General features: G+C 35.9%; 6 protein-coding genes across 10 annotated transcripts; 1 reads left to right on the top strand and 5 right to left on the bottom strand.

Moving 5' to 3' along the window:
- Positions 1-19: 19 nt before the first annotated feature.
- On the bottom strand, positions 20-5,378 carry LOC105269048 (sodium- and chloride-dependent GABA transporter 2). 2 transcript variants are annotated; one of them, XM_011309022.1, is made up of 10 exons: positions 4,811-5,378; positions 3,677-4,124; positions 3,443-3,571; positions 3,126-3,234; positions 2,495-2,866; positions 2,176-2,392; positions 1,955-2,107; positions 1,516-1,719; positions 876-1,046; positions 20-802 (listed from the first exon to the last, which is right to left on the bottom strand). In XM_011309022.1, exons 2-10 carry the CDS (start codon positions 4,113-4,115, stop codon positions 665-667), a joined length of 1,932 nt encoding a protein of 643 aa, XP_011307324.1. In that variant the 5' UTR covers positions 4,116-4,124; positions 4,811-5,378; the 3' UTR covers positions 20-664. The 2 variants fall into 2 exon arrangements, with proteins under 2 accessions (XP_011307324.1, XP_011307326.1); XM_011309024.1 differs by lacking the exon at positions 4,811-5,378 and having other exon boundaries at positions 22-802; positions 3,677-3,873; positions 3,962-3,981.
- A 134-nt stretch (positions 5,379-5,512) lies between these two features.
- LOC105269047 (uncharacterized) lies at positions 5,513-6,761 on the bottom strand. The gene is made up of 4 exons (XM_011309021.1): positions 6,454-6,761; positions 6,297-6,392; positions 5,833-6,077; positions 5,513-5,769 (listed from the first exon to the last, which is right to left on the bottom strand). Exons 1-4 carry the CDS (start codon positions 6,685-6,687, stop codon positions 5,598-5,600), a joined length of 747 nt encoding a protein of 248 aa, XP_011307323.1. The 5' UTR covers positions 6,688-6,761; the 3' UTR covers positions 5,513-5,597.
- Positions 6,762-6,817: 56 nt separating this feature from the next.
- Positions 6,818-13,069, bottom strand: LOC105269042 (laccase-1). Of its 4 annotated transcripts, XM_011309016.1 has the most exons (10): positions 12,109-12,662; positions 11,329-11,982; positions 10,419-10,518; positions 9,630-9,750; positions 9,291-9,501; positions 8,758-9,165; positions 8,303-8,653; positions 7,948-8,172; positions 7,658-7,873; positions 6,818-7,079 (listed from the first exon to the last, which is right to left on the bottom strand). In XM_011309016.1, the coding sequence occupies exons 2-10, from the start codon at positions 11,357-11,359 to the stop codon at positions 6,928-6,930; spliced, it is 1,815 nt and encodes a 604-aa protein (XP_011307318.1). In that variant the 5' UTR covers positions 11,360-11,982; positions 12,109-12,662; the 3' UTR covers positions 6,818-6,927. The 4 variants fall into 4 exon arrangements, with proteins under 4 accessions (XP_011307318.1, XP_011307315.1, XP_011307316.1 ...); XM_011309013.1 differs by lacking the exons at positions 11,329-11,982; positions 12,109-12,662 and adding an exon at positions 12,889-13,069; XM_011309014.1 differs by lacking the exon at positions 12,109-12,662 and having other exon boundaries at positions 11,329-12,081.
- Positions 13,070-13,208: 139 nt separating this feature from the next.
- LOC105269043 (methyltransferase-like protein 16 homolog) lies at positions 13,209-15,524 on the bottom strand. Its single transcript, XM_011309017.1, has 3 exons — positions 15,360-15,524; positions 14,035-14,946; positions 13,209-13,899 (listed from the first exon to the last, which is right to left on the bottom strand). The coding sequence occupies exons 1-3, from the start codon at positions 15,462-15,464 to the stop codon at positions 13,402-13,404; spliced, it is 1,515 nt and encodes a 504-aa protein (XP_011307319.1). The 5' UTR covers positions 15,465-15,524; the 3' UTR covers positions 13,209-13,401.
- A 1,062-nt stretch (positions 15,525-16,586) lies between these two features.
- On the top strand, positions 16,587-19,100 carry sad (Cytochrome P450 family protein sad). Its single transcript, XM_011309018.1, has 6 exons — positions 16,587-17,151; positions 17,413-17,606; positions 17,671-18,005; positions 18,279-18,503; positions 18,592-18,804; positions 18,960-19,100. Exons 1-6 carry the CDS (start codon positions 16,733-16,735, stop codon positions 19,074-19,076), a joined length of 1,503 nt encoding a protein of 500 aa, XP_011307320.1. The 5' UTR covers positions 16,587-16,732; the 3' UTR covers positions 19,077-19,100.
- On the bottom strand, positions 19,091-23,167 carry Rnb (R and B). Its single transcript, XM_011309019.1, has 4 exons — positions 23,076-23,167; positions 22,456-22,970; positions 20,244-22,212; positions 19,091-19,941 (listed from the first exon to the last, which is right to left on the bottom strand). The coding sequence occupies exons 2-4, from the start codon at positions 22,720-22,722 to the stop codon at positions 19,523-19,525; spliced, it is 2,655 nt and encodes an 884-aa protein (XP_011307321.1). The 5' UTR covers positions 22,723-22,970; positions 23,076-23,167; the 3' UTR covers positions 19,091-19,522.
- Between the last annotated feature and the right edge of the window lie 610 nt (positions 23,168-23,777).

Genomic DNA, 23,777 nt, shown 5'->3' with positions numbered 1-23,777 from the left:
TTCTTTTCTCAGAGTAAGATATGATTTTATTTTATTGTCAATTTTCGAGTCATGAGTTTCTTGATACAATTACAGAAATTCTTCTCGAAGAACTCGTAATTTTTTCGACAAGTACTAAATCCCTTGGCTAAACTTTATTCCACCACAAGTAAACACGCACTTCTAAAAAATCTTTTTTCTCACCGTGGGATTGCTTCCGGAGCTGAAATAAATTTCGACAACACACGAAAAATGTTCATTTATCTTTTTGAATTTTGTTAGAGTATATTTATCTCTGTTCAATTTGTTTTCGAATATAATTCATTTGAAAGATAAATTAAAACAACAAGATCATTATTATCACTACATTATTTTTTACGGTCAAGTGTTAAAAATATTATCGAAGCAAAATTATGTCAATTTGTAATTATTCTGTCAATCATTTGGTTTAACTATTTAAATACAGCAAGTAACTATTACTTATCGCATTCACAGCTATTCTGAGGTGTAATTACTGTCGTCCATTCAGCCTAGGCCTTCGTAAATTTTTAAATCTCTCATCTCGAAATCATTGAAAAACTTACTCGTGGAAAATATAATTCATCTAATTATATAATATTTTATATTTCTCCTCAATGTTTATAGTTAATATAGTTGAATTATGGAAATTAATAATGAACAATAATCATGTTTGACTGAGAAAACTATTATTTTTAGTTATTAAACCAGCACTACTTTCAGATAAAGGTATAACAGCTGTTTTTTCACCCGATGGTATTTTTGTTCGTGACTTGACATTTGGCTTGATCCCCTTGAGGAAATTCTGTATGAAAAAAATTCAATCGATATTATTGAATAAATTCAGAAATTAATGAATTAGTGTTCTATTCAATTACCTCTTTTATTGATCCTGGTGTTGCGACGAGGTAGTAAATAGCATAAGCTGGTATCCAAATCATCGATGAAAAACTCAGACAAAAACCGATAATCTCTGCCCATGTGGGATATTCATATTGACTTCCGTATTTCAGTGGTTTGTATTGAACACATTGGAAGACGAAAATTGACTAGATTTAATTAAATGTCATGTTTTTTTTTCTTTATTTAACAGCGAATAATGTACACTGAGAAAAAAATTTTGTTGATAAAAAAAATGTTTTTGCTAAATATCGAATTGAATAAATTTTTTTGAAACGACCGATTGAAATTTCGGAGTTGAATTGTAACTCAATTTATTTGCACGAATTTAAATTTGAAATTAGTATTGGGTAAAATATGCCTGAGGATGAAAAATATTTTTCAACTTCTCAATAGTCACGAAAAATTAATGTAATAAAATTAAATAATTCATTAATCCGTTTCGATTTTATAAAACCATATCATTAAGAGTATATTTTTTTTCAACTTCTCATTTGTTAAGAAACAATAAATTGACGTGAATTTATCAGAAGATTAAATTAATAAAATAGTGTTTACTACATTTTTATAAATTTTTCTCTCAGTGTTTCCTTATTAAATAAATAAATGTCAACTTACTGCCATGATAATCGGTGCAAATAATACCCAGCAGATGTACCAAAATCGATGAAGTTTAATTCCCATCATTTGGTGTATACAATCGCAGAATTTCTGGGCTCCAAAAATCCAGGATATCGTAATTGTTTGGAAGAAACATACCCACAGGATTGACATTCCACTTGCTGAGTAGAAATCCATCAATTGGAAAATATAAACACCACCCTAGTGAATTAAATCAAGTTTACGACAATAATATAAATTAATTAAATGAATTAATAACATTATTATTGATTAATTCATCGTTAAGGATAAATAAGAATAAATAATACGAACAGAGAATCAGAGAATTTTCCAAATAAATCCTAAATAATATTTAGTATCAAATATTTAATATTAAATACATATGGAATTTTCGATATATATTATATATTCAGTATATAAATAGAACACGACTCACATGAGAGACCATAGGAATACCCAAGACGAACATTAACAAGCAAATGGCTATTGTAAATTTATTTCTATGTGGTCTCAAAGAGTCCGACCAATTATCAACAACTCCAGTGATAAAAGACTCGACGATACAAAATTCACTATCAATTCCCAGAATCTGCAAAATGATGAACAATAAAATAAATATTATTCATTAAAATAGACATGAGGTGAAATGTGACTTACGATGAGCATAATGAAGAATATTCCAGCCCAGAGAGGAGCACCTGGTAATTTAAGGACAACTTCGGGATAAGTTAAAAAAACAAGACCAGGACCACTTTTAACAACTTCCGAGACTTTAGTATTTTGTTCCAACGCAATGTGTCCCAATATGGAAAACGTCACGCAACCAGCAATCAGACAGGTCAGAGTATTGACAACACATGTGATAAGTGCATCCCTAAAAAATCAATAGAACGTGACATTTAAATACCAGAATATATCAGTCGAAGTATTTCACTCGTGTTTTATCATTTCTTTTCATTATTCTTTTCCTCTTTACTTGTAACAGTTATGATGAAATTTATTATACGATCCAAGTGCTGGTAATGCTCCAGTGCCAATGCTATAAGCGAAGAATATTTGTGTAGCACCATCAATCCATGGTCCAGGTGATAATAATTCCTCCCATCTAGGTGTTACGTAATAGAGCAATCCTTCACCAGCGCCTTCCAGGGTGACAGCTCTTGCCAAAAGAATGAAAAGCACCACGTACGGAAATAACGCTGAAAACCATATGATCTTACCACTCTGATGGAGGCCACGTCGTATTATTAAATAAATTAAGAGCCATCCAAGTATCAAGCAACCGAGTAATTCCCATTGGAGGCCCCCAAGGTGATCGATTCCTGATGTTATGCCAAGAACTCGTCGTCTAGAAAAATAATTAGAAAATAAAACACGACAGGTCATCATGTCAAAAAAAATATTTTTCAACTTCTCAATAATCACGAAAAATTAATATAATAAAATTAAATAATTCATTAAGCCGTTTTGATTTTATAAAACCATATCATTGAGAGTATATTTATTTTTTTCAACTTCACATTTGTTAAGAAACAATAAATTGATGAATCTCAAATTTGACGGTCAAAATTTACTATTTATTTATTATTATTCATAAATAAACTTACTCCCAATATTCTTCAACTGGAGATGTCGAATGACTCGAGTTGACGAGATCGCTGTGATGAGATTTATTTACGTCTGTTGTATGACAACTGTCAGTATTCCAAGAATTTCCTGTGTAAACAATAAAAGTTTGATTGCATGTGACATTTTGTATTTTACATAATTCTTTTTTATCATGAAATTTCCGGTGATACACGTAATGCCACATTACAGCACGCGTGAAACGAAAGGATCAGCGACGAGTGTGAGAAAGTATTTTTTCTCACTCACATCATGCTACATTATTTTATTTAATTATTTATTTTAAAAACAACTTTACCGCAATCACTCCATGGTAATCCTGGTAATTTCGTAAATGTACTGATAAGATAAAACAGGGTCCACGCGATTATGATACAATAATAGACATCCAGATAAAAAACAATCGTCATTGTTGCATATCCCACACCTACTCGGAAAAAGGAAAGAAAAAAATAAACAAATTAGTGCACACAATATTAAATCAATGGTAATGATAATTCAGGTTGAAGTACCCCCGGAATTGAAGGATTACCTTGCAGGAGAGGACACAGTTGTCCAACCAAGGTCATACCACCAGCCCCCAAATACTGGCCGATAGCAACTTCTTGAAAAAATATTGGAATACCGCAAAACAGCATTGCTATTCCATACGTCACAAGAAATGCACCTCCCCCATTTTTATAGCACAAGTACGGAAATCTCCATACGTTTCCCAAACCTACTGATACGCTGATGCATGAGAATAAAAAATCAAGTTTATTATCCCAACCACCGCGATCATCATCCTCACGGTGTGTTTCAACATCAGGATTATCACCGCATTGAGTCACTCCTGATGTGATATTTTTTCTTGATGGTACCCTGGATGATTCACCCCCAGAGGCTGATACCCTTGCCTTGAACTCTATGAACGTCTGGTCAGGATCCACTGGTTCGCGTTCCTCACCCCAATAATACATTTTCTCAGTCATGATTATTCACTAGAGAAAAAAATAATCCAATGATCAATAATTAATCAGTTACTTCCCATTGTTTATTTCTATTGGATCGTCATTCATCTTTGGCATTGGAATATATTGGAATATATTATATCAACATGTGGAATTTCATGTTTTACACATTGTTTTAATATAATTTAATTTTACTCTGGGTTATTCTATTCTTGGAGACCAGATTGTCGTGATTTTTTTGTTTATTTATAATGAAATCAACTGTATTGCTTAGGATATTCAAAAAGCCGTGTGTATCAGGGTATGGGTGAGTGTGAAATGTGTATGTGAGATGTCAGGAACTCGTGTGTGTCCTACAGGGATGCTGAAACGGTTAAATCAATAGTCACGTTTCGCATTATTCCAAACAATATTACCCTATTCACGTGGTACTGAATAAAAAAACAATAATAAAATAATTTACACAACAATCTCCATTCACTATATTCATAATCCTAATTATTTTCCGTCTTCAAGTAATAATACTCAAATGATTATTATTGTTTTTATTATTATGAAGGATTAAAAAAAAGTAGCAGCTGGTGGAGAATCTGATATTTCGAAAATTTAACAGATAATTTTTACTATTTTACAAACAAATTATCAATTAATTTCATATTGACTCGGGGATGAAAAATATTTCGCGGATGACGCATTCACACAACATTTTATTTTACCGTTTTCTTGTCTCGCATGTGCGATGATGTATCACAAATTTTGGGGAATGAACAATAATTATAAATTTATTCTTCAATTGATGCGGAATTTTTAACTGATTATTCAAATTTCTGGTTTAAACTTTGATAATTTTTTCGAATATTTGGTAATACTGCGTATTCATTTTGGAAGTTCACACTCCTGCGACCTACCCCACACAAGGTTTCTCGCTATTCAATACAATCGCAGAGGAAATACCGGAGGGTTGGTGGTTGCAACCCCTGCAGGTCCGCACATGCGTACTCCAAATATCTCGACTATATCGTGTATTTTATTTTTTATTTTTAAGGCTGATGGACACCCGTCCGCCCAAAAATCACGTTTTTTCAATTTTTATCGCTCACTATCGATGGATTTAACGTGAAAAAACATTTCGTTCTAGCATTTTATGATGATGAATACCTCTTGTCTTCATCTGACTCCACGTGATTGGATTTGGGCTTCAGGAAAATTGACAAGTGATTTTTAACTCAAATAATTTCATACATTGACGTGAAATTAATTCGCAAGCATAAGTACCCATGTAAGTACCTAAAATATTAGAATCCCTCAAGGCTGTCTCCAATTTAATTTTCATTTTCATTTTACCTCATATTCTGGTGTACGTATTTTATTTTAATTGATAAATGCAAAATTGAAAAATTTTGTTTTTATATTTCCACAAAAACCATCGAAGGCTAGTATAAAAAATGATATTTCAAGCAATAGGAAGAATTATTGTAGTCTATACTGTGAATATCTTGGCATTCAGAAGATAATTCGGCGTTTCATGTTGCTGCCACGTATTTTATTATAAATTTCCGATTGATCTGTATGTTCAGATGAAATATCCGAATGGCATTCATCACAGAATATCTTTTCGTTTTTCGGAGTAAATTCTGGAATCGTGTCGCTATCCAGAGAATTAATTAGCACTTTCCTGTTAATCAAGGGAATCATGATTATACGATTTCTGTGAGAAATTCTGACTATTTCACACTACCTTTTTCTTCTCAGACACGTCAGTCCCCAGATCAATTGGTCTGCTAATTGGGCGATTACATTTTGGCATTTCTTTATCCAATAACGAAGATGCAAGCAACCGTGTAGAATTATTACGCTAATAATCATTGATAGAATCCAGCTGATAAAGTCTGCGGAAACGGGGGATGGTGATGTGGGTGGTGGGTAAAATGATTGCCATACTTGTTGCCACCAAAGGACGTGAGGCTGCGGCAATTGAATTTCCTAAAACCAATGGGAATTAAAAAAAAAGATTTTTTTATAGGAAATTTAATTGCAATCCGATGAGTCGAGATATCAAGAAATATCTTCAATAAATATAAATCTTTCTTTTATCATCAAATATCTGGGAGACCAACAATAAAATTATTATTTATTAAATCAGTGCGAAGAATTTATTTTTCAAGATTATGCGCGTAATTATTGCAAGTAATTATTACTAACGTGAGTCCAGTGTGACCATATCCAGCAGTAAATTATCCTCTGAAAAATAAGCCAGTACCACAGTCCAGCATTGATGATAATCCAAATGACACAAATCTGAATAGGTTAATTAATGATAATTAATAAAATACAAAAAATATTGAATTCAATAAATTACTTGAATCGTTATCTCCAGTGGTTTATTAGAAATTTTGAAATTAACATCTAGTTCTCTTCGAGTGAGGACAAAAAGGGCTGCTATAACCACCAATGATGGAAAAGTGTGCGCAAAATCGGGTCCCACAGCGACTTTTCCGTACTCCCGAAAAACGCTGTGCTGAAGGAGAAATACTTCCTGAGGAACTAATAAAGTGGTTATCACTTGTGAGCCTAGAATATCCAGACAAGACATAGTGACCCTTTTCCGTCAAATGAACTGGATGTAATTAAATAAAAAAAAAAAAGTAGCGAGAAGAAACAATGAAATAATCACCAAGGAAATGAGACACATCATTAATTTTTCCAATAATTTTCCAACGATATTACCAAAAATTCAATTATTATTCGTAATATGTACAAATTATTTTTATGAAAGGTTTATTATAATGAAGGAGGGATACAAAATGAAATGATTGGATGGAATACGCGGGGTTTAGATGAGAAAGTAATCGGGTCCAATGAATGAACCGCACTTTGGGAAATCTTGAGGTGGTGGAACCATTTCAGATGTATCACCAACTTGAAGAATCATGTCTAGCCCGCGTGTCCACTCAGACGCATGCTCATCACGAAGCATCCAATACCCTAGAATCATTTTATTTAAAATATTATTTTATCTACTACCCCAGAATACTCGTCTGGTAATTTTTATGACACATCTCAACCTCAAAAAATTTTAAATCACTGAGGAAATAATATTTTATATTTATATTTTTTCTAACCTCGCTTCGCTCGGATAAAAACCCGTTTTCGGTCACAATGACGTAAAATAGCATCATAGCCATGGCGAAAAAAGTGATTCTGACTCATGCGCGTTATAATCCTCATCTCCGACTCGGACTCTAAAGTCGCATTCGTCAGATTCCCTTTTTCCGTCCTAGGCGTGAAAAATCCTATTCCTGGGCTGAAGTTATTGGATTTTTTTCACTCATGAGAATGACCGCACCGCGACTCAAACTCCACACGAGTAAAAAATCCCATAACTGCACGCCGAATTAATTTTTCAATTTTATTCAATAATAATATTGCCCCTCGGTGTATTCCAGAAAAATATTACAGTCGAGATATCACGATATTATTATACTATTCTTAAAAATATTACTAATTAAAGGATTGTGATGTAAATTGTTTTAAAATTAATGAAATCGAATGAATTGATTTACCTGGATTGTCAGCTTTAAATCGAATAGCTACTGCTCCATACTTTGGAACTATCACAGTGTCCTTAAGGGGTGGACATTCTAAATTCCGTGAAAATAATGTATCACGTTCATCCATCTCTTTAATACTCTCAAGAGTTTCACTCTTCCCAAAATGTCTGCCACCGACGATATAAAAATGATATCCATGAAGATGATAAACGAGATCATTGCGTCCAGCTAAAATTGACGAGAAGTAGCGAAGAATATTAATTATTTAAATTGAAAATGATAATTCATTAATAAATTAATACCTTGATCCAAAATAATAATCTCCACAGTGGCCCCCAATGGAATGCGTTTAAGATGCACACATTCGCACTCGGACACCCCATTATTTTGTTTATTGCAGTGATTAGACAGATTGGGATCACTTCCAGAGCATAAGATATCCTCCGGAACATCGGCACCCTGAGTCAGCAACGGGGATGAAGGGTATATGAAACTTGCGTTATTCATACTCAATCGTTTAACATCTCCTGAAAATCGTCACGAGAATTTTTAAAATAATTTTTAAAATAATTTTTAAAATATTTTGAAATAATTTTATCTAGCGATTTATCGAAGGAATTTAATAAAAATACGAAATACGAAATATAATTGATATACCTGCGATATTGGATACCACCGTTTGCTGATTGATGGACAAGTAGATTGTGAATTGAGCTCTAGGTTTTCTCAAATAAATCGGCAGACTTTTAAGAGCTTTGATATCAGTAACGCAGATATTTCCAGATGTTTGACACTCGTCAGCAGGATTTGTTGTCATCTTAGTACTTTTTTTATTAACTGTCTTCGTGATAATCGGCTCATTACGACTGACTAATTGATCAAGCGCATGATATTTGAGTATCGCCGAACCACCGACAGTACTAGGTCCACATGATTTTATCGTTTGAACAGTAATATTGTACTGATCATTCCTCCTAGTAGTTTCCAAAATAAAATCTGCTCTCTCCCCTAAAATAAATTTAAACAATGAATTTGTTTAAATTGTCTCCGTTTCAGGAAATATGGTTTATTTTTATTATGATTTGTGGTATTCTTTATTTTTCTATGTGTACCATTGGCAAGTGCAAGTTTCTGGACTCGCAGAGGTTCCACGGGATGACCATCCAGGGCAATCAGGAGCATCGAGTGCTGATGAATGTGGAAGGTAACAGGACATGTACCAGCACCACCAGAATGAGCTACTCTAAAACGATGTCTTTTGCCAGGTGTAACATGAAAAATTGATAGAGGCATTTTATAATCGTGCGGCTGACGACCCTTTCCATTAATAAGTAATAATTCGGATTTTTTGATTACGCCGTTGACATCTGCTGTGAAATCATCTCGAGGTGAATGATGCCATTGAGAGATGAGAATGACATGACTAGGATCGTCTATGTCGTATAAATTACGATGTGGCTCTCTCACGTCTGCTTGTCGAACAATCAACGACCCGAATATACCATTCGCCATGTCAGATGCTGTCAAATGATAAATTATCATTAAATAATTTATCATTATAAATTTATTTATTATAACCATTTGGAAATGCCCATGCGATGTGAATACTAAAATGAAATAAACAATTCAATAATTTAATTCAGACCTGAATGGGAGTGCCAGAGATGTGTTCCAGGTACAGATGCTCTGAATTTGTACTGAAAGGTGGTGTAGCTTGATATTGGGCATTGAGTCACCAGGGGTACACCATCCATCGAGGGAGTCTCCACCTGGTTCTGCCCACGCCAATGAATTGCTGATGCCCTTCCTGGTAATCTATTAACTATATCGACTACTAAAATATCATTTTCACAGACCTGGAGGATAAAAGGTAAAAACAGGTATTAAAAATTTTTTAACTAATAATTAATTATAATAAATTGATGTATGCAAATGTTTATTTTGGAGATGTGCCATGCCATGTGTCATGTACGATGTGTTGTACCTGTATACTGGGTCCGGGTAATTGTCGATTAGCTGTCAGTATTCCACGTTGATATCCATCAACGGATACACAATGTTTCGATAAACAGGATGTCTCATTCACCAGACAGTTACCACATGCTCTGGAACATTGGATTGGGAACTCGTGATTATTTTCGTTTTTTTTTTATCGATTAAATAATTTGTAATGAATAATTTTAGTGAAAAGTTTCATGTACGGACTGCTGAACTTTACGTGGTGAATATTTTATTTCATAAGGGAATAATCTGAAGACTGATTATATAACGGTTAATGATGTAATGGTTGAGCTACCACATGGTCCCAAGTGCACATTCTGATATCTCTGTAAATGTACTTGCTGGTTGTACCAGTTCTATACGGTATTACGGTAATACTGATGCAATTTATATTTTCAATCTGATGTGTTCACAATTTTTGTGAAGAAAAGCGCACTTTTTTGACGCACGAAAGTCCAGGTCGTGTGTAAAGTGAGTTTCGGTTTTTTATCGTGTGGAAAATTCACTTTACGCACGACTTTTTACACACGGAAAAAAAAAAAAACAAGTTAAACAGTTGGGGAATATTGTCCCATTCAAATCGACAGACTGGAGCGTGCGTAAAATGTCACTTTGCACACCGGCCAGCAAAAATTAAAATTCAACGCGCGGAACAGGATTTTTTTTCACTTGTATCGTAATGCAGTATTTCCTTCTCCTTAATCAACAGGTTTTTATGATGTTGTGTAATGCGGTGATTATAGTAATTAATTAAAGAAATAAAATTTCATACTTGCTGAGAGAATGAAATGGTTCTAATGTTAACTTCACCCGACATATCATGGGCCAGTCGAGATGATGGCAGGGCCTGTCACAGGATAGGAATGTCTGTTCTGAAAGTAAAATTTTCTCTCAAATATGATCTTTAAAAAAAAGCTATTGCATCGGTCTTACGAGCACTCCCCTCTAATGAATAATTATCAAAACTCACTAGGTCTGTAATTGCAAAAATGTAAAAAAATTGTTGCTGATAAAACCATAATTGTTACAACAGCTGTACGTTGCAGATACGTTTTCAAATTCATTTGACAACTTGACATTATAATCGCGTAATTTCTATCCTGTTATTACGCGTCGATTTATCAACACTTATTTCCACTTGATGAACATGCAATCGATGATTATTTTTTATCACCACCGGAAGTGCGTAAAATTATTCTTCTCGATTAACTGAATCCTTCCTGGGACACCAACATTGCAACAGAAACACTTTATTTTATAATCTTGAGGGTGAAAAAAAAATGAGAAATTGAATCTCACAGACTTAATTTTACAAATAAAATTTTGGCGGTCACATTATCGGATTGATGATTGATATTTGGAGGAATTACGAGTCTCACGAGCGAGACTTGAAGAGAAAATGATAGAGCTAGCTGTAGCAGAATACCGATGAAGACTGTTCAAATGAAAGGAAAGGTGAATAGTCTTGAGAGACCGCTTGTTATAGACATTCGTATTCTTGATTACTCTCTTTCCCACGTTCTGTTCCATTGAGTTTTTGGCAATGAAGGGAGAGGAAAGAAGATTTAAGAAAGGCAGTATGTGTAATGAAATGAAAATGGTGAAAGTTGTCTGGAGATCCCGGACCTCGGAGGCACTGGAAAAAAAAAATGAGAAGAAAAAAATATATGCGTCGCTCTCACTTCTTTGCCTTAGTCGTTGGTAAACTTTCATCTGACGACCTTTCTTCAGCCCCTCTCAATTTTGAATTCTGAACTTGAAATTATTTCACTCTCACTTACACCTCGCATTTTATTATTCGTATCATTACGATGTCGAAGCGGTAAGACAAGTCAATTTTTATTATTAACATGTTTTTAATCAATATCTCGGAATCTAGAGGAGATAGTGAAATTTTTATTATCACCTGTTTTCGAGAACTGATTCAGGGCTACAAAAAATGTTATTACAGAAATTTCGCTATCTTCCTTATATTCATGAATATTTTCGTAATTCTGTCATTATTCCATAACTCATGATGTTTTAAGATGCGAGCATTTTCCTGCGTTTCACTTTTAAAAATAATAATCACAAAACTATAAAAAAAAAATAATTATATTTTAAAGAGTTAGATTTTTTCACGCCGATTCCATCAGCAATTGACCCGAAAAAATGCTTGGAATATTCGATGAGTCAGTGCTGTCAGCATTTATTATTTTCAATTTCTTGAAGAATAATATTTCCTCGATACCTCGCACACGGAAGAGTTGGGATTGTCAACTCACGCTGTAAACTTTCACTTTATTATTTTAAAAATCTTCTCCGACATTTTAACGTCCTTTCCTCATTTTATGAGTCTGTAAATAATAGAGTAAGATTGATAGGAAGAAAATGAACCCGAAGTGTTATATATTGTATATTAAAACAAAGAAGAACAAGAACATTTGTAAAATCAAAGGAAAATAAATTTAATTGAATATTACCTGAAATCAATTTTTGCAAACATTCGATCCTGAAGAGATCGGGGATAAATCATTTATTTCACATTGTACATATATGGAATTGATATATAATGTATATATGTACAGTGGAGGTCAACTGTCCATGATGTAGCATGTATATATAAAGGCATGTATGTACAGCAAGTGCAACGAACGGATGCTACCTTTCAGACATCCCAGGCATGTATGTTTCCATACTTACATAGATACATTGGATATGTACACATACAGTCATTGCGTTCCTACAGATCATACATTACTTTCACCTAATGCACACTTAAATACAGTGTCCTGTCGTACAAATGAAAAATAAATCCCAATAGTTCATATCGAATAATATTCTAGATTAATACCTAATGTGAATAGACTAGACATTTTTTTAAATCAGATTTCAAGAGTTTAAATAAAAATTCATGTTTGCACTTCCGGAATTAATTATACTTGGGAATAATTTCGCAATATGGTAGACATCGTTGTTGAATTATTTATTTATTTTAGGGTACGATGAAAAAATATTCCTGAAAATTCAAGAATGACACGTGATTTTTCAAATATTTAACGTAAACTTTAAAAAATATGAAATTTTGATATTCACCGGTGCACAATTTAAATTTTTGATCTTTCACCATTTTTTTTTCGTTTTACAACTTTTTTCAATTTTATTTATTGTCGTATTTTTTTATTTTTTTTCAATGATTTTTTAAAATGTAATTCAAGTGGTTGAGATTTTTAATAATTAATACTTTTAACGATAAAATGTACCTGGTATCGGTGTTAAATAAATAATCGTAGCAACAACTGATCCCAGACCTATAAAAATAGCTATTCTGAAAAACATTGTGAATGTAAATGTAAATTGACAACACTAAATATACAATAATATTAGATAAATAATTGTGCACAGAGTGGGAAGGAGTGATTCGTGTGGTAGTCGCGGCGATACTGGACTATTCGCATTCAAGTTCATTGCCAGTGAGAGAGAGTGGATTCCCGTTTGGAACGAGAAAGAAAAATCTTAAACCAATCGAATAAAAAGTCAAATAAGAGCAAATGATGAAGCGTTAGTCCACGATATCGCAGGGTAAAAATTCGGACTGAGTAAATTTTGATCTTCAAATCGACCAGTGGCCCCCAACAAATGAATATAAATAACAAATAACAATAATGATACCAATCATCATAATAATGAAGAAGGGAAAACTATAATTGAATATAGGGAAAAAATATAAACGGAAATTCATAAAATGCCCATAAACTTTTACACTACATTCTTTTTTATTTATTGGTCTCAATTTCTCCAGAATGTCTCTTCCTTTTTCTTCTTTTGTTAGAAGTTTTCGATGTAGATTTTGAGTGAAAGAAATCTCTCACCCCCAATTTATTGATCAAAAATTGTCGGAACGTTTCTAAAGCAATTTTTCCACCAGTTCCACCTTGCAAAATCATGGAGATCTTGATTTTTTGATGATGAGGTGATTGTGATGAGTTTTCTGGGACTTCTGAGTCCTCCACTGGTTCAGACACTTCCCCGATAGCCAGAGTGGCTTCTAGAAATAATTCCCTGGATCTCGAGTGATCCGGGGGGTTCACGGAATTATCTGTGAGTCTTGATGGAGTATCGGAAGCTTCCGGACGGGCTTTACACTCTTGCTCCAGTCTGAGTGCCAATCGACGTTTTCTTCTCGCATGGGACCAGGAATCCTCAGTTGCACGGAATTGACAAGTCCATATATCCAAATCTTCGTCTTCTAGATTCAATTCCTCGATTTCAATCTGTAAAAAACGGAATTTATCATTTACTTCAGCGAAGTGTTGGGCTTTAAAGACCAGATTTTCAGGGAAAATTGGAAAATTGAAAAAATGATCGATTACAAAGCTTCCATTCGAAAGAAAAAAAGTTTTTCTCACATGTAACTCCTCTATGAATCCCTTGATCCTCTCCACAACGTTGGAAACGCCCTCCAAATATTCTCCCTCCCTCGGAAATTCGATTTCAACACCAAAAGTCCCCCCCTCTGCCTCTCTCCTCACTTCAGTCCGCGTTCTGATAAAAGGAGCGCTTTTCAAATTCACGATTCCCTCATCTAGAAAGCTCCAGGCCATTCCCCATCGTTTCGTGTGCCCCTGACAAAATTCAGTCCACGTAAAATTTTGAATGCCTCTTTCCCTGAATTCTCTCTTCAAAAATCCCAAACTCGATTTATGTCCAATCATCGTTGTGTAAATTTTGACATTATCTTTTACTTCGAAACTCTCGTCTATCATTTTCAAAACAAAACTCTTCTCCCCGCCTTCAGTCGCCAATTCTCCTTGACTTCCGGTCGTTGCGTTTCTTGGCGCCATTTTCTTGAATCGTCGATCGTCCATTTTGTCGGCGTCGAAAAATGGCGGATTGCACATGGAAAAGTCGTAAGTATTTCCACAGTCCATGGCTTTTTTGAAAATGGTGGATTGTTCTGTGGGAAATATTTGAATTAGATTGTCCAGATGGTTTCGTTTTACGGTAGAAAGGGCAGAGGTGATGCTAGAAGGATCGATATCTACTCCTGTCATTTTCCAACAGAGGATTTTGGCGCAGAGGAGGGGGTAGATAGCGATGGCTCCGGTGCCGACGTCTAGTCCATGGACTTCGGAGATTTTTGAGTGATTTAGGAGATCCTCGATCCATAAAATGTAATTAAGCCGCAGAGGAAGGGCTGGTACAAGTCTCGATGTTGGAATTTCTACAGAGAGACCAAAGTCGTGCTTGAGGAGTACTTCGGTGAGAACTCGGAGGCTCTCCGGGTTTTTAAAGTTGAATTTGAGTTTTCCTGTAATGTCCTAGATAAAATGAGAAAATAATTACTTTTCAAAATATAAACAATAATCAAATTGTTGGGGATGTTTATTAATAATTCGCATAACCAAAATCACCGTTTTTATTGATCATGATTAATTATTAAATTTTCATTTCAAATATTATATGAAAATCCAATTAATAATGAATTAATATTCATTAGGTCCCAGACCGGGGCAGTTACGCACGTTCATGAAGAATTAAATCTTTAGCGTTGAAAATTAATCATAATATAATTGAATTGAAGAGTTACATTATTTTTCCGCCATTTTAATTGTTTCCAAGCGGTCTATAAAATGGCGTAAAAAATCGGGTAGCTGCTCAATTTCTCTGTTATCCTGTTGTAAAAGAATTAATTACACCCTAACCTAAATGTAATCAATCCTTCAAAACTTACGGTAACCAAATGTTGTTTGAACTCGGGGTAAATTTCCCCCAATTCCTTGAAATTGGGTTCAACTTTATATTTATTTCTCGGATGCATAAATTTCCGCAGTGACATAATTCCATTCGCCGTAGCGCTTTGTTTACAGAAATTACACCACGAAAACGTAGACCTGAACAGGCATCAACTTATTGGAGGTCGAAAATTCTGATTGGTCGATTCGTGGTGTGACACGTTTCGAATTTTCCCGCGCACGTTTCACGACTCCTGAGGTAGTGGAATCTATTTAACCACCAGCTGAGTGCGCATGCCACGGAGATGATTTTGAGACACTCAATTATTCGGTTGTAATTATTTTTTATTAAACAAAAATATGAGCAGCCACTTGCAATTTTTGATGGGATACGCTAAAACCGGAAGAGCAAAGGATGTAAATTACCTGTGGAAAAAAATTCTCTCAGGATCGCAAAAATAGTTAAAGTAATAACAATAATCATTTATTTATTTTTATCAGATTCTGTCGTACTCATTAATCAGTAGTCATTACAGAAGTCAGTGGAAGCGGTCAATCTGCAGGACTGATCGCCCAGTTTTTTCTACCTGAAACGTGGAGTCCCCAGGGATCACATGGGGTGTACCTATGTACATGGGGTGTACATATATACCGGAAAATATGGAAATGCAGACAATTTTTCTCGAGACATAATAATTCTTTTAATATTCCGTAGAAAATATCCAATTTATCTCTATGAATTCATCATTTAATGATTCATTGTTATCCACTATTATTTATTAATTATTCTTCCTATCAATTTTTAATTTATCTATTCATTTCGTTTTAACAGAGAAAAAGGAAAAATAAAGAATCAAAAAATTATGTTTTATTTATTTATTTGGTTGTACGTTTCATTTTTTTTTTTCTTCAATTTTTCTCTTTTTGTCGCAAAAATAATTTTCCAGGGAAATTCTTTCCCAAGGAAAATTTCTATTGTGGGACAACCAAATCAGGAAAACGGGTGAAGTTTTTTCTCTGAGATGGCAAAATTTATTCGCGATATTATCATCGATCTTTCGCGTATTTATACTTGCCTCCTAAAATTAACATATACAGCAGAAAGTGATTCGTATTCCTCTGCCCTCTCCCTCTTTATCATTCCAGCTCCTCTATTTTCCTCGTCTTTTTCCACCTCGGAGTTTCTAATTCCCTCCGGAGGCTATCAGTTGCTGTTGGACTCCAGTTCGAGAAAGGACCGCTCGTGAGGCCCCAAAAAATATCAAGCCAAATTCAAAAAAAAAATCATTCCAAAATCCCCAAATGTGAAATAAAAATAAAATCACTAGCTCCTCCACTAATTGCACCACCTCCCCACATTTTCATTGCAAAAATGTTGAATCTCGTTCATAAATGTTTATTTACCCGCGGAAAAGTGAGACAAGTGGATTTTTCAAGTGTGCGCTGCGGTAAATTTAAATTTTCAAATGGCGGGGCGTTTTCAAAAAATTCAGTGGACACGGGTAAATCAGAAATTCCGAGTTGTCGGAAGTTGAGTTTTTTTGAGAATTTGAAGGGTCTCGTTTGCTGGGATAGGGCCCAACGACTCCATGAATTCGTTGATCAACAGCATCGGGCCCTTGGGCCGATATTTAGAATGCATATTGGGGCAGTCACTGCGTTATTCATTAACTCGCCGGAAAGTTATCAGAGAATCTTCAAACTTGAGGGCCCAACCCCTCAGAATTTTGTACCTGAGGCCTGGACCCTTTACAATCAGATGAGACAGTGTCCCAGGGGTTTACTCTTCATGTAAAAATCATTTTCTTATTATCTTTCATTTATCTACACATTTAAAATGAAAATCAAATTATTGTTGCAGTAATCAGGATTTTTGTGGATTTATAATAATAATAATAATAATGATAATAACAATAATAATAATATTAAGAACAATAAATGAATTGAGCAATCTCCACACGCGCAGGAAAAGCATTAATTAATTTATTGATTTATCATTATTTATTTAAGATCATGCATTAATGTTGTTAATAATTATTTATTCATAATCAGGAATGGAGGGGAATGGCTGAACAATAGGAGAATGTTAAACAAATTTTTCCTGAAACCGTACGCAGCGAAGGAAATAATTTTTACATCGTGTGAAAATGAAGCGGTAAAATTATGCAACAATTGGAAATTATTCGCTGACGCGGGGGAAATTATTCCAGACCTCGAGAAGAAGCTGTATCTGTGGTCAATTGAAGGTATTAATGAGTTATCAATTTTTTTATTTCATTAATTGAATGTTATGTTAATTTTTTTGATTAGTTATGGTTTCAGCACTCGTGGGAAAAACCTGGGACCTCCACAGGGAGGAATTCTCATCAGATTTGGAAATTCTCGCTGAAAATCTCCACCAGGTTTTCGTCCAGAGTGCAAGGCTCTCATTTCTACCCGCAAAATTAATCATGAGATTTCAATTTCCGGTTTGGAGGAAATTTGTGAGAGTAATGGACACGAGCCAGAATGTTGCTAAGGGTGTAGTTCACAAAATATCAAAAATCTCTGATAATGGGCTTTTCGATTTGATGAGAGACTCGGGAATTCCAGATGAAAATCTCGTTGCAATTATTGCTGATTTAATTATCGCTGCTGGTGATACGGTAATTAATCCTCTTATATTAATTTATTTCAATTTCGATCAATCGATTTTTTTTCAATCGGCGATTTTTCCGAGAAAAATTGAATTGACCAAAGAAGAGTCTAACCCGACGTTTTCCGCCATTTTATGGACCGCCGCTCTACGAATCAAAATGGCGGAAAAATGAGGTATCTCTTTAAATCAATAATATTATGATTGAAAATGGACAATTAATTATGAATTAACCATTAAAATTGTTACTAAATATTTGTTAGTTGTTAATTATTATTTTTAGACGACATATTCGACACAGTGGGCCCTCTATCTACTCGCGACTCATCAAGACGTTCAAGAGAAATTATTCGACATTTCCCGATCGAATTCTCCTCAAGAAATTATAAATAATTCGTACGTGAAGGGAATTTTGCGGGAATCTTTGAGACTTTATCCAACGGCTCCATTTCTCATGAGAAGTTTACCTGAGGATAGCATCATTGAAGGCTATAAAATTAACAAGGGGGTAAGCAATGAATTATCATAATTAAATAAAAATCCGCAATATAAATGGCAAAATAAAAATTATCCAAATGATCTCTCATTAAATTCAGGAGCTCATGATAATGTCTATGTACTCGAGTGGAAGGGACAACAACAATTTTCCAGAAGCCAGTGAATTTAATCCATTGCGATGGACCCGCGATAGCCGAAATAAATACGAAAAGGTGACGAATCCCCTTGGAACTCTGCCCTTCGCAGCTGGTGCCCGTAGCTGCGTTGGTAAAAAAGTAGCCGAGACACAGATAGCCTTGACAATATCTAAGGTAATTGAAATTACTCATCGATCATGCGAGAAAAATACAGATTCTGGGATAAATTGTATTGAATACACATAAATCACAGACAATCTTCGTAATCACGAATGATATCACCAAAATTTAATTTAATTTAATTTTAAAACGGAAAAAATTATTTTCAGCTGGTGAAAACATTCAGAATTACCTGTGACAATGCAGAGAAGGTAAAAATGATTCTCCATCTGATCTCCGTGCCCTCCGAGCCCCTGAAGCTTCGACTGACGACTCGCAGTAAATGAAAAACCGAATGAAATATTAATCAAATAATTTTTTGTATTTTCTAAATAAATGTACATTAAATTGAAAGAAAAAAAATATACACTTGATGATCAGATGATGATAATGTTAGTTGCTCGATAAAAAATTCGATCTAGACTAGAAAAAAAAAAAAGAATAATCCATTTACTTGTCTCAATGACTGTACAGTCGTATTATCCAATCAAATGACTCCCCAGTTTAATTAAGATATCTCAAGAACCTTCAGAGATAATGACATGAATCAAATATCTTCCGAAAGCCAAAGAAATTCTCTGTTTGATTGACACGATTGATGAAGCCATTGAACCCAATTCTTGCTCTCCAAATTCGCCCCGATTTAAATCATTGAAAATGTCACGATTTCTTCCCTCTAATTAAATACAAAAATCGAAGAAGAATAATTAAGAATTCAATTTACACAATGTTATTATCGAATTGATAATTTTTCGATGATAATATCACGAATGTCTTCTAGGAATTCCCTGAAATGTCTTCCAGATGAGAAGTCCTTGAAAGATTGCAGTCTGTCCTCTCTCGAGGAGGTTCGAGATGTTAAAAAGTGTTTTACACAGCAATTTCTGAATTCACTGCAACCATTGGTTCTCGCCCAGTTCCATGCCCGACTGAGATTTCGGTGGGATAATTCGGAGACTGAGGTCTCGGTGAGACTCTCCGACTCATCAAACATGAGGAATTTGTCAGCGAGGAGAACAGCGTCGAGGAGTGCCTCGATTTCCAGTTTTTCACTGGGTTTTTTCGAGGTCAGGGACAATTTTCCACTGGCTAAATTGCACAGCACTGAAAGGCCTTGGGTTGATACGTGGTGAAGGCGAACTCTTGCCTGACCTTGAGCAATAAGAGAGAGGAGCGTTAGTTGATGATTATTCAATAAAATTTTTGGCATAAAATTAATTTTGAAGACCATTCTATTTTAAATCCGCCTTTTTCCTTCAGTCCCTCATATTTAATGCTCAATTTCTGGACACAATTTTTTTTAATGATAAATTTATGGAATACAGCTGACAGAAAAGAAAATACTAATGAAATATCTAATGATTACTCAACAAGATGAGGAGAAAATGAATAAAATTGATGATTGATTGAAATGAATAAAATAAAATGAATATTCAAAATAGAAATAATCTCACCAGCTTCAAAAAATCTTCCCTCCAACATAGCACTGAACGCCTCGCTCTTTCCACAGAGAACCCTCCGACATGCTTCAACAGTTCCTCCATCATCCAGCTCAAAAACAACAGGACTTTCCCTCCCTCCACTCCTTATCCTCTTCACCTGGCTGCCATGGTCCTCTCCACCATCGCCACCAAGTGCCAAAACATCGGAATGATCGTTGGGCCCAGTCGGCCTGACCCCGAGTGCCTCAGCAAGCTGACACACCGAATAAACGGCATTCTCATTCATCTCGTGGGTCTCATCCCTGAGTAGCTGAAACATGAGCTCCAGGCCCCCATATTCAGTCATCAAAGTCCTCAATTTATCCCTCGACCTGAGAAGAAATGGCACCGAAAGGGCAACCATGAATTTCTGAGTGTCCCGACCTCTTCTCAGGATTGTGGATAGATCTCCAAAGGCACCACCTGATTCTGCACTCTTCGAGAATATTCTCAGGTATTCTTTGCAGTTGCAGAGGCTCTGAACGTCGAAGACGAACCCCTGGAGTAACAGCGGCAGAAAATAAACGTGATTGTCTATTATTCGATTGAGAATGGGAAGGGCATCGGTGTTTTTTGATGCCTCGATGTACGCAGTTATTGCCTGAATTGTAATGGGATTAGCTAGTCCTTCAACCGGACGCTCCCAGAATGTCAGTCTTGCTAGGAGTTGTAGAGTCCACATATGTGATACACTCATACCAGTACTCATCACTGGGCACTCCTCCTCCCTCTCAACTTGTTGGCTGTCTTCCTTTCCAATACTTGAACATACAAAACTATTCAATGAATCAATCTCATCCCTCGTTGCTGTACTTTTGGCGTCTTCATTTTCAGGACAGTCTTCAGCCTCGGAGCACACGGGACTGTAATTTTCCTCGTCATTATCATTGAAATCGCATGAGGGTAAAGGTGGTGAGCCCGATGGCGATGATGAAGGACTATTGGCACTCCTTGGACTCCATCTACTCGAGTAAAAATCCAAACTGAATCGCTCAGTGCTAGTTCTGTTGATCTTGCTTCCAGTCCTACCCTCAGGTGACATCACCTCAGCACTTCTCTTTCTCCCCTTTTCCTCCAGCCTCACATCCAGCACCATTCTGTTGAGCATCCTGACGATTACCCCAACAACTCCACTCTTGATCATCACTTCAATGCTATTCTCGTCACCAACAAATTGTGTCAGGGCGCACAATAGCATGTGATGATGCTTCACCTTCTCCTCGTCCTCAAGAAGACCTAGCATTACCTCCAGCCCACCGCAATCCCGGATCTTGGCCCTGTTCACAGACTCTCTTGAGAACAAACAGAGACTCGTGATGACTTCGTAAGTGACCGAGTTCAATGATGATTCTGGGTTGATGGTTTTGAGAAATGTGATGAGAAAATCGATAGCCCCGCAGGTACCAAGATCAGGCCGATTTTCAGCGGTTCGTGTGAGTTTATGAAGCAATTGAATGGCGCATCTCTGATTGGAGGTGCAAAGGTCAACGATAAAATTAAAATTCGTCGGAGAATTTATCTGCTTGGAGATACGAATGTCTTGGGGGTCCAGGAGGACCTTCAGGGCCTTCAGGCAGGTCTCCGACAGGTCTTTGTATTTGGATTGAGTTGGATCACTCGTGTAGCGATTGCTCGAGGCTATCAGAATGGTCATCACCTCTTTTATGAGCTCAGAGTCGATTACATCGGTCTGGGAGGTCTTGTGACTCTCCCAGATATTTCGCACCGCTCGGATCGCCATTGAGTGCGTCTGGGGTGTTGACGGCGATTTTAAAACTGTTAAAAGAGTCGGAAGGATCCCCAGGGCGCAGAGTGACTCACTGTGGCGTTTTGAGAGGCACATGTTCCCGATTAGGCGGCATGCGCGACAGTGGAGGGTCGGGCCTGGGGGGAGGTTCTGCAAAATCCAGAGGAGATTCTCCGGAAGTTTTGGAATTTTAGTCTGAAAAATATTTCGGGCTCATCTATCCATTTATTCGGGATCATATGACAATTTTAGAATAATTTTGGGATATTTTTTCTTATTTTTATTATTAAAAAAAAAATATATAGAATATCTTAAATTGGGGCATTTAAAAAATTCGTGTACGTCTCTTTCCATTTTTCAATTATTCTCTCGCCCCCTCAAAACCCTTCGACCCCACGTCTGATAAAAAAAAGGAAAGAAGAAATAAAAAAAACTCACCTCTTCCCGTACCCAGCTCTTGAGATACGCATTCGCCAAAATGCTCAAGGCATAATCCAGAATCCTGGTGTTCTGTACCTTGAGAACTCCAACAAGTACCTTGAGCCCCCCATTCTTAAGAAAGCCCTCGAATACCCTGGAATCCTCCTTGACTCTCTTCAAAACCCCGAGGATTCCTGCCTTATCCCGGGAAGAAAAATACCCATCGAGTTCCTTGACGATGGCCCCCTCCCCCAGCCTCCTACCCCTGTCATCGCGCCCCCCCATGACGAAATTCGACCCGCAAAATTCCCCAATGAATTTTACATGAATCAAGAAATTCCCCCCCACAAAGTCAGGAAAATCTCGACGAAAAAAAAAAAACAAAACAAAAATAAATCAATGAGGCATGTGTCAATACCCTTTGTCCTCTCCCCAGTGCCACAAAATTAGCTACAGTACGTGCCCCTCGATATTTCTCCAATTTCTGTAATAATATACCCTCGGGGACCCCCTCCGCCCGTCAAAACTCGAATCTACAAAGAAAGACAAGATTATTAACCCAAAATTCATCGTGATAACGATTAAAATTAGTGGTCAAGTTATTTTAGTAATAAAATGATGTAAAACCCATTACGTACCAGAAATCCTGCATAAACGCACTATAGGACTTACAGCTGATCGATGGAAACCCTAGGGAAGTCCCCAGAAATCCCAGAACCAGAAAATCGAGGAACTTCCCTAGGAAGCGATAGGGGAGGGTAATAAGGTCGAGGGTACGAGGGTTAACGAAGGAATTTTTCGAGGTGTTAATGAGGTGTTAATGAGTACTGAAGGGAGTGATGCGGTTCAATCACTGGGGATTATTAATTGGAATAATTTGGGACACGTCGAGGATTAATTTGAGCGGATTGAGGATTATGTGCAATTGGTAATGAAGTTTTGGTTGTTATCGATGATTTTTCGTGTGTGACACGGTATACCACCACAAAGCTGATGGCAATCAGTAAACCTTCCACAGAACCGCCCTTTATCGTAGAATCACGCGAATTTTAATGAAGAAAAAGACAGACCGTAATTGCAGTTGAATCCTAAAAGGGTAGTTGAGAAAATGGTGGTAAAAATGAAGAAACATTTGGATTAATTTTGGATGAATTTTGGGTGTAATCAAGTGCCTGTGGGTTATATCAAGTGATTTACTGGATTAATCGGGAATATGACTCGAGTGAAGTTTCAATTTTTCTAATTATTTTTTTAATGTGGATTATTGAGTGATTGTGATTGTATTGTGGGGAAAGATTGTTGGGGGATATTGTGGGTGAGGGGAAGACGTGGGGAAATTG

The sequence above is a fragment of the Fopius arisanus genome, unplaced genomic scaffold (assembly GCF_000806365.1).
Source record: "Fopius arisanus strain USDA-PBARC FA_bdor unplaced genomic scaffold, ASM80636v1 scaffold00064, whole genome shotgun sequence".
Taxonomy (NCBI): Eukaryota; Metazoa; Arthropoda; class Insecta; order Hymenoptera; family Braconidae; genus Fopius; species Fopius arisanus.
The sequence above is the reverse complement of the archived record's forward strand: the minus strand, read 5'-3'. Positions and strand labels throughout refer to the sequence as shown.

What these genes read in the sequence shown, in the direction of transcription:
- LOC105269048 (XM_011309022.1), bottom strand. Translation starts at nt 4,115, where the DNA reads ATGACTGAGAAAATGTATTATTGGGGTGAGGAACGCGAACCAGTGGAT. An exon ending in TTGCACCGATTATCATGGCA is followed by an intron (nt 1,047 to 1,515) that starts GTAAGTTGACAT and finishes AATTAAATCTAG; the next exon opens with TCAATTTTCGTCTTCCAATG. An exon ending in CACCAGGATCAATAAAAGAG is followed by an intron (nt 803 to 875) that starts GTAATTGAATAG and finishes TTTTTCATACAG; the next exon opens with AATTTCCTCAAGGGGATCAA.
- LOC105269047 (XM_011309021.1), bottom strand. Translation starts at nt 6,687, where the DNA reads ATGTCTTGTCTGGATATTCTAGGCTCACAAGTGATAACCACTTTATTA. An exon ending in TATGGTCACACTGGACTCAC is followed by an intron (nt 6,078 to 6,296) that starts GTTAGTAATAAT and finishes CATTGGTTTTAG; the next exon opens with GAAATTCAATTGCCGCAGCC. An exon ending in ACGTGTCTGAGAAGAAAAAG is followed by an intron (nt 5,770 to 5,832) that starts GTAGTGTGAAAT and finishes CTTGATTAACAG; the next exon opens with GAAAGTGCTAATTAATTCTC.
- LOC105269042 (XM_011309012.1), bottom strand. Translation starts at nt 10,725, where the DNA reads ATGTCAAGTTGTCAAATGAATTTGAAAACGTATCTGCAACGTACAGCT. An exon ending in TACCCGGACCCAGTATACAG is followed by an intron (nt 9,502 to 9,629) that starts GTACAACACATC and finishes TTTATCCTCCAG; the next exon opens with GTCTGTGAAAATGATATTTT. An exon ending in GATTATTATTTTGGATCAAG is followed by an intron (nt 7,874 to 7,947) that starts GTATTAATTTAT and finishes CGTCAATTTTAG; the next exon opens with CTGGACGCAATGATCTCGTT.
- LOC105269043 (XM_011309017.1), bottom strand. Translation starts at nt 15,464, where the DNA reads ATGTCACTGCGGAAATTTATGCATCCGAGAAATAAATATAAAGTTGAA. An exon ending in TCAAACAACATTTGGTTACC is followed by an intron (nt 14,947 to 15,359) that starts GTAAGTTTTGAA and finishes CATTTTATCTAG; the next exon opens with GACATTACAGGAAAACTCAA. An exon ending in GATTCATAGAGGAGTTACAT is followed by an intron (nt 13,900 to 14,034) that starts GTGAGAAAAACT and finishes CGTTTTTTACAG; the next exon opens with ATTGAAATCGAGGAATTGAA.
- sad (XM_011309018.1), top strand. Translation starts at nt 16,733, where the DNA reads ATGTTGAATCTCGTTCATAAATGTTTATTTACCCGCGGAAAAGTGAGA. An exon ending in CCCAGGGGTTTACTCTTCAT is followed by an intron (nt 17,152 to 17,412) that starts GTAAAAATCATT and finishes ATTCATAATCAG; the next exon opens with GAATGGAGGGGAATGGCTGA. An exon ending in TTATCGCTGCTGGTGATACG is followed by an intron (nt 18,006 to 18,278) that starts GTAATTAATCCT and finishes TATTATTTTTAG; the next exon opens with ACGACATATTCGACACAGTG.
- Rnb (XM_011309019.1), bottom strand. Translation starts at nt 22,722, where the DNA reads ATGGGGGGGCGCGATGACAGGGGTAGGAGGCTGGGGGAGGGGGCCATC. An exon ending in AGAGCTGGGTACGGGAAGAG is followed by an intron (nt 22,213 to 22,455) that starts GTGAGTTTTTTT and finishes AATATTTTTCAG; the next exon opens with ACTAAAATTCCAAAACTTCC. An exon ending in GGGAAGATTTTTTGAAGCTG is followed by an intron (nt 19,942 to 20,243) that starts GTGAGATTATTT and finishes TTATTGCTCAAG; the next exon opens with GTCAGGCAAGAGTTCGCCTT.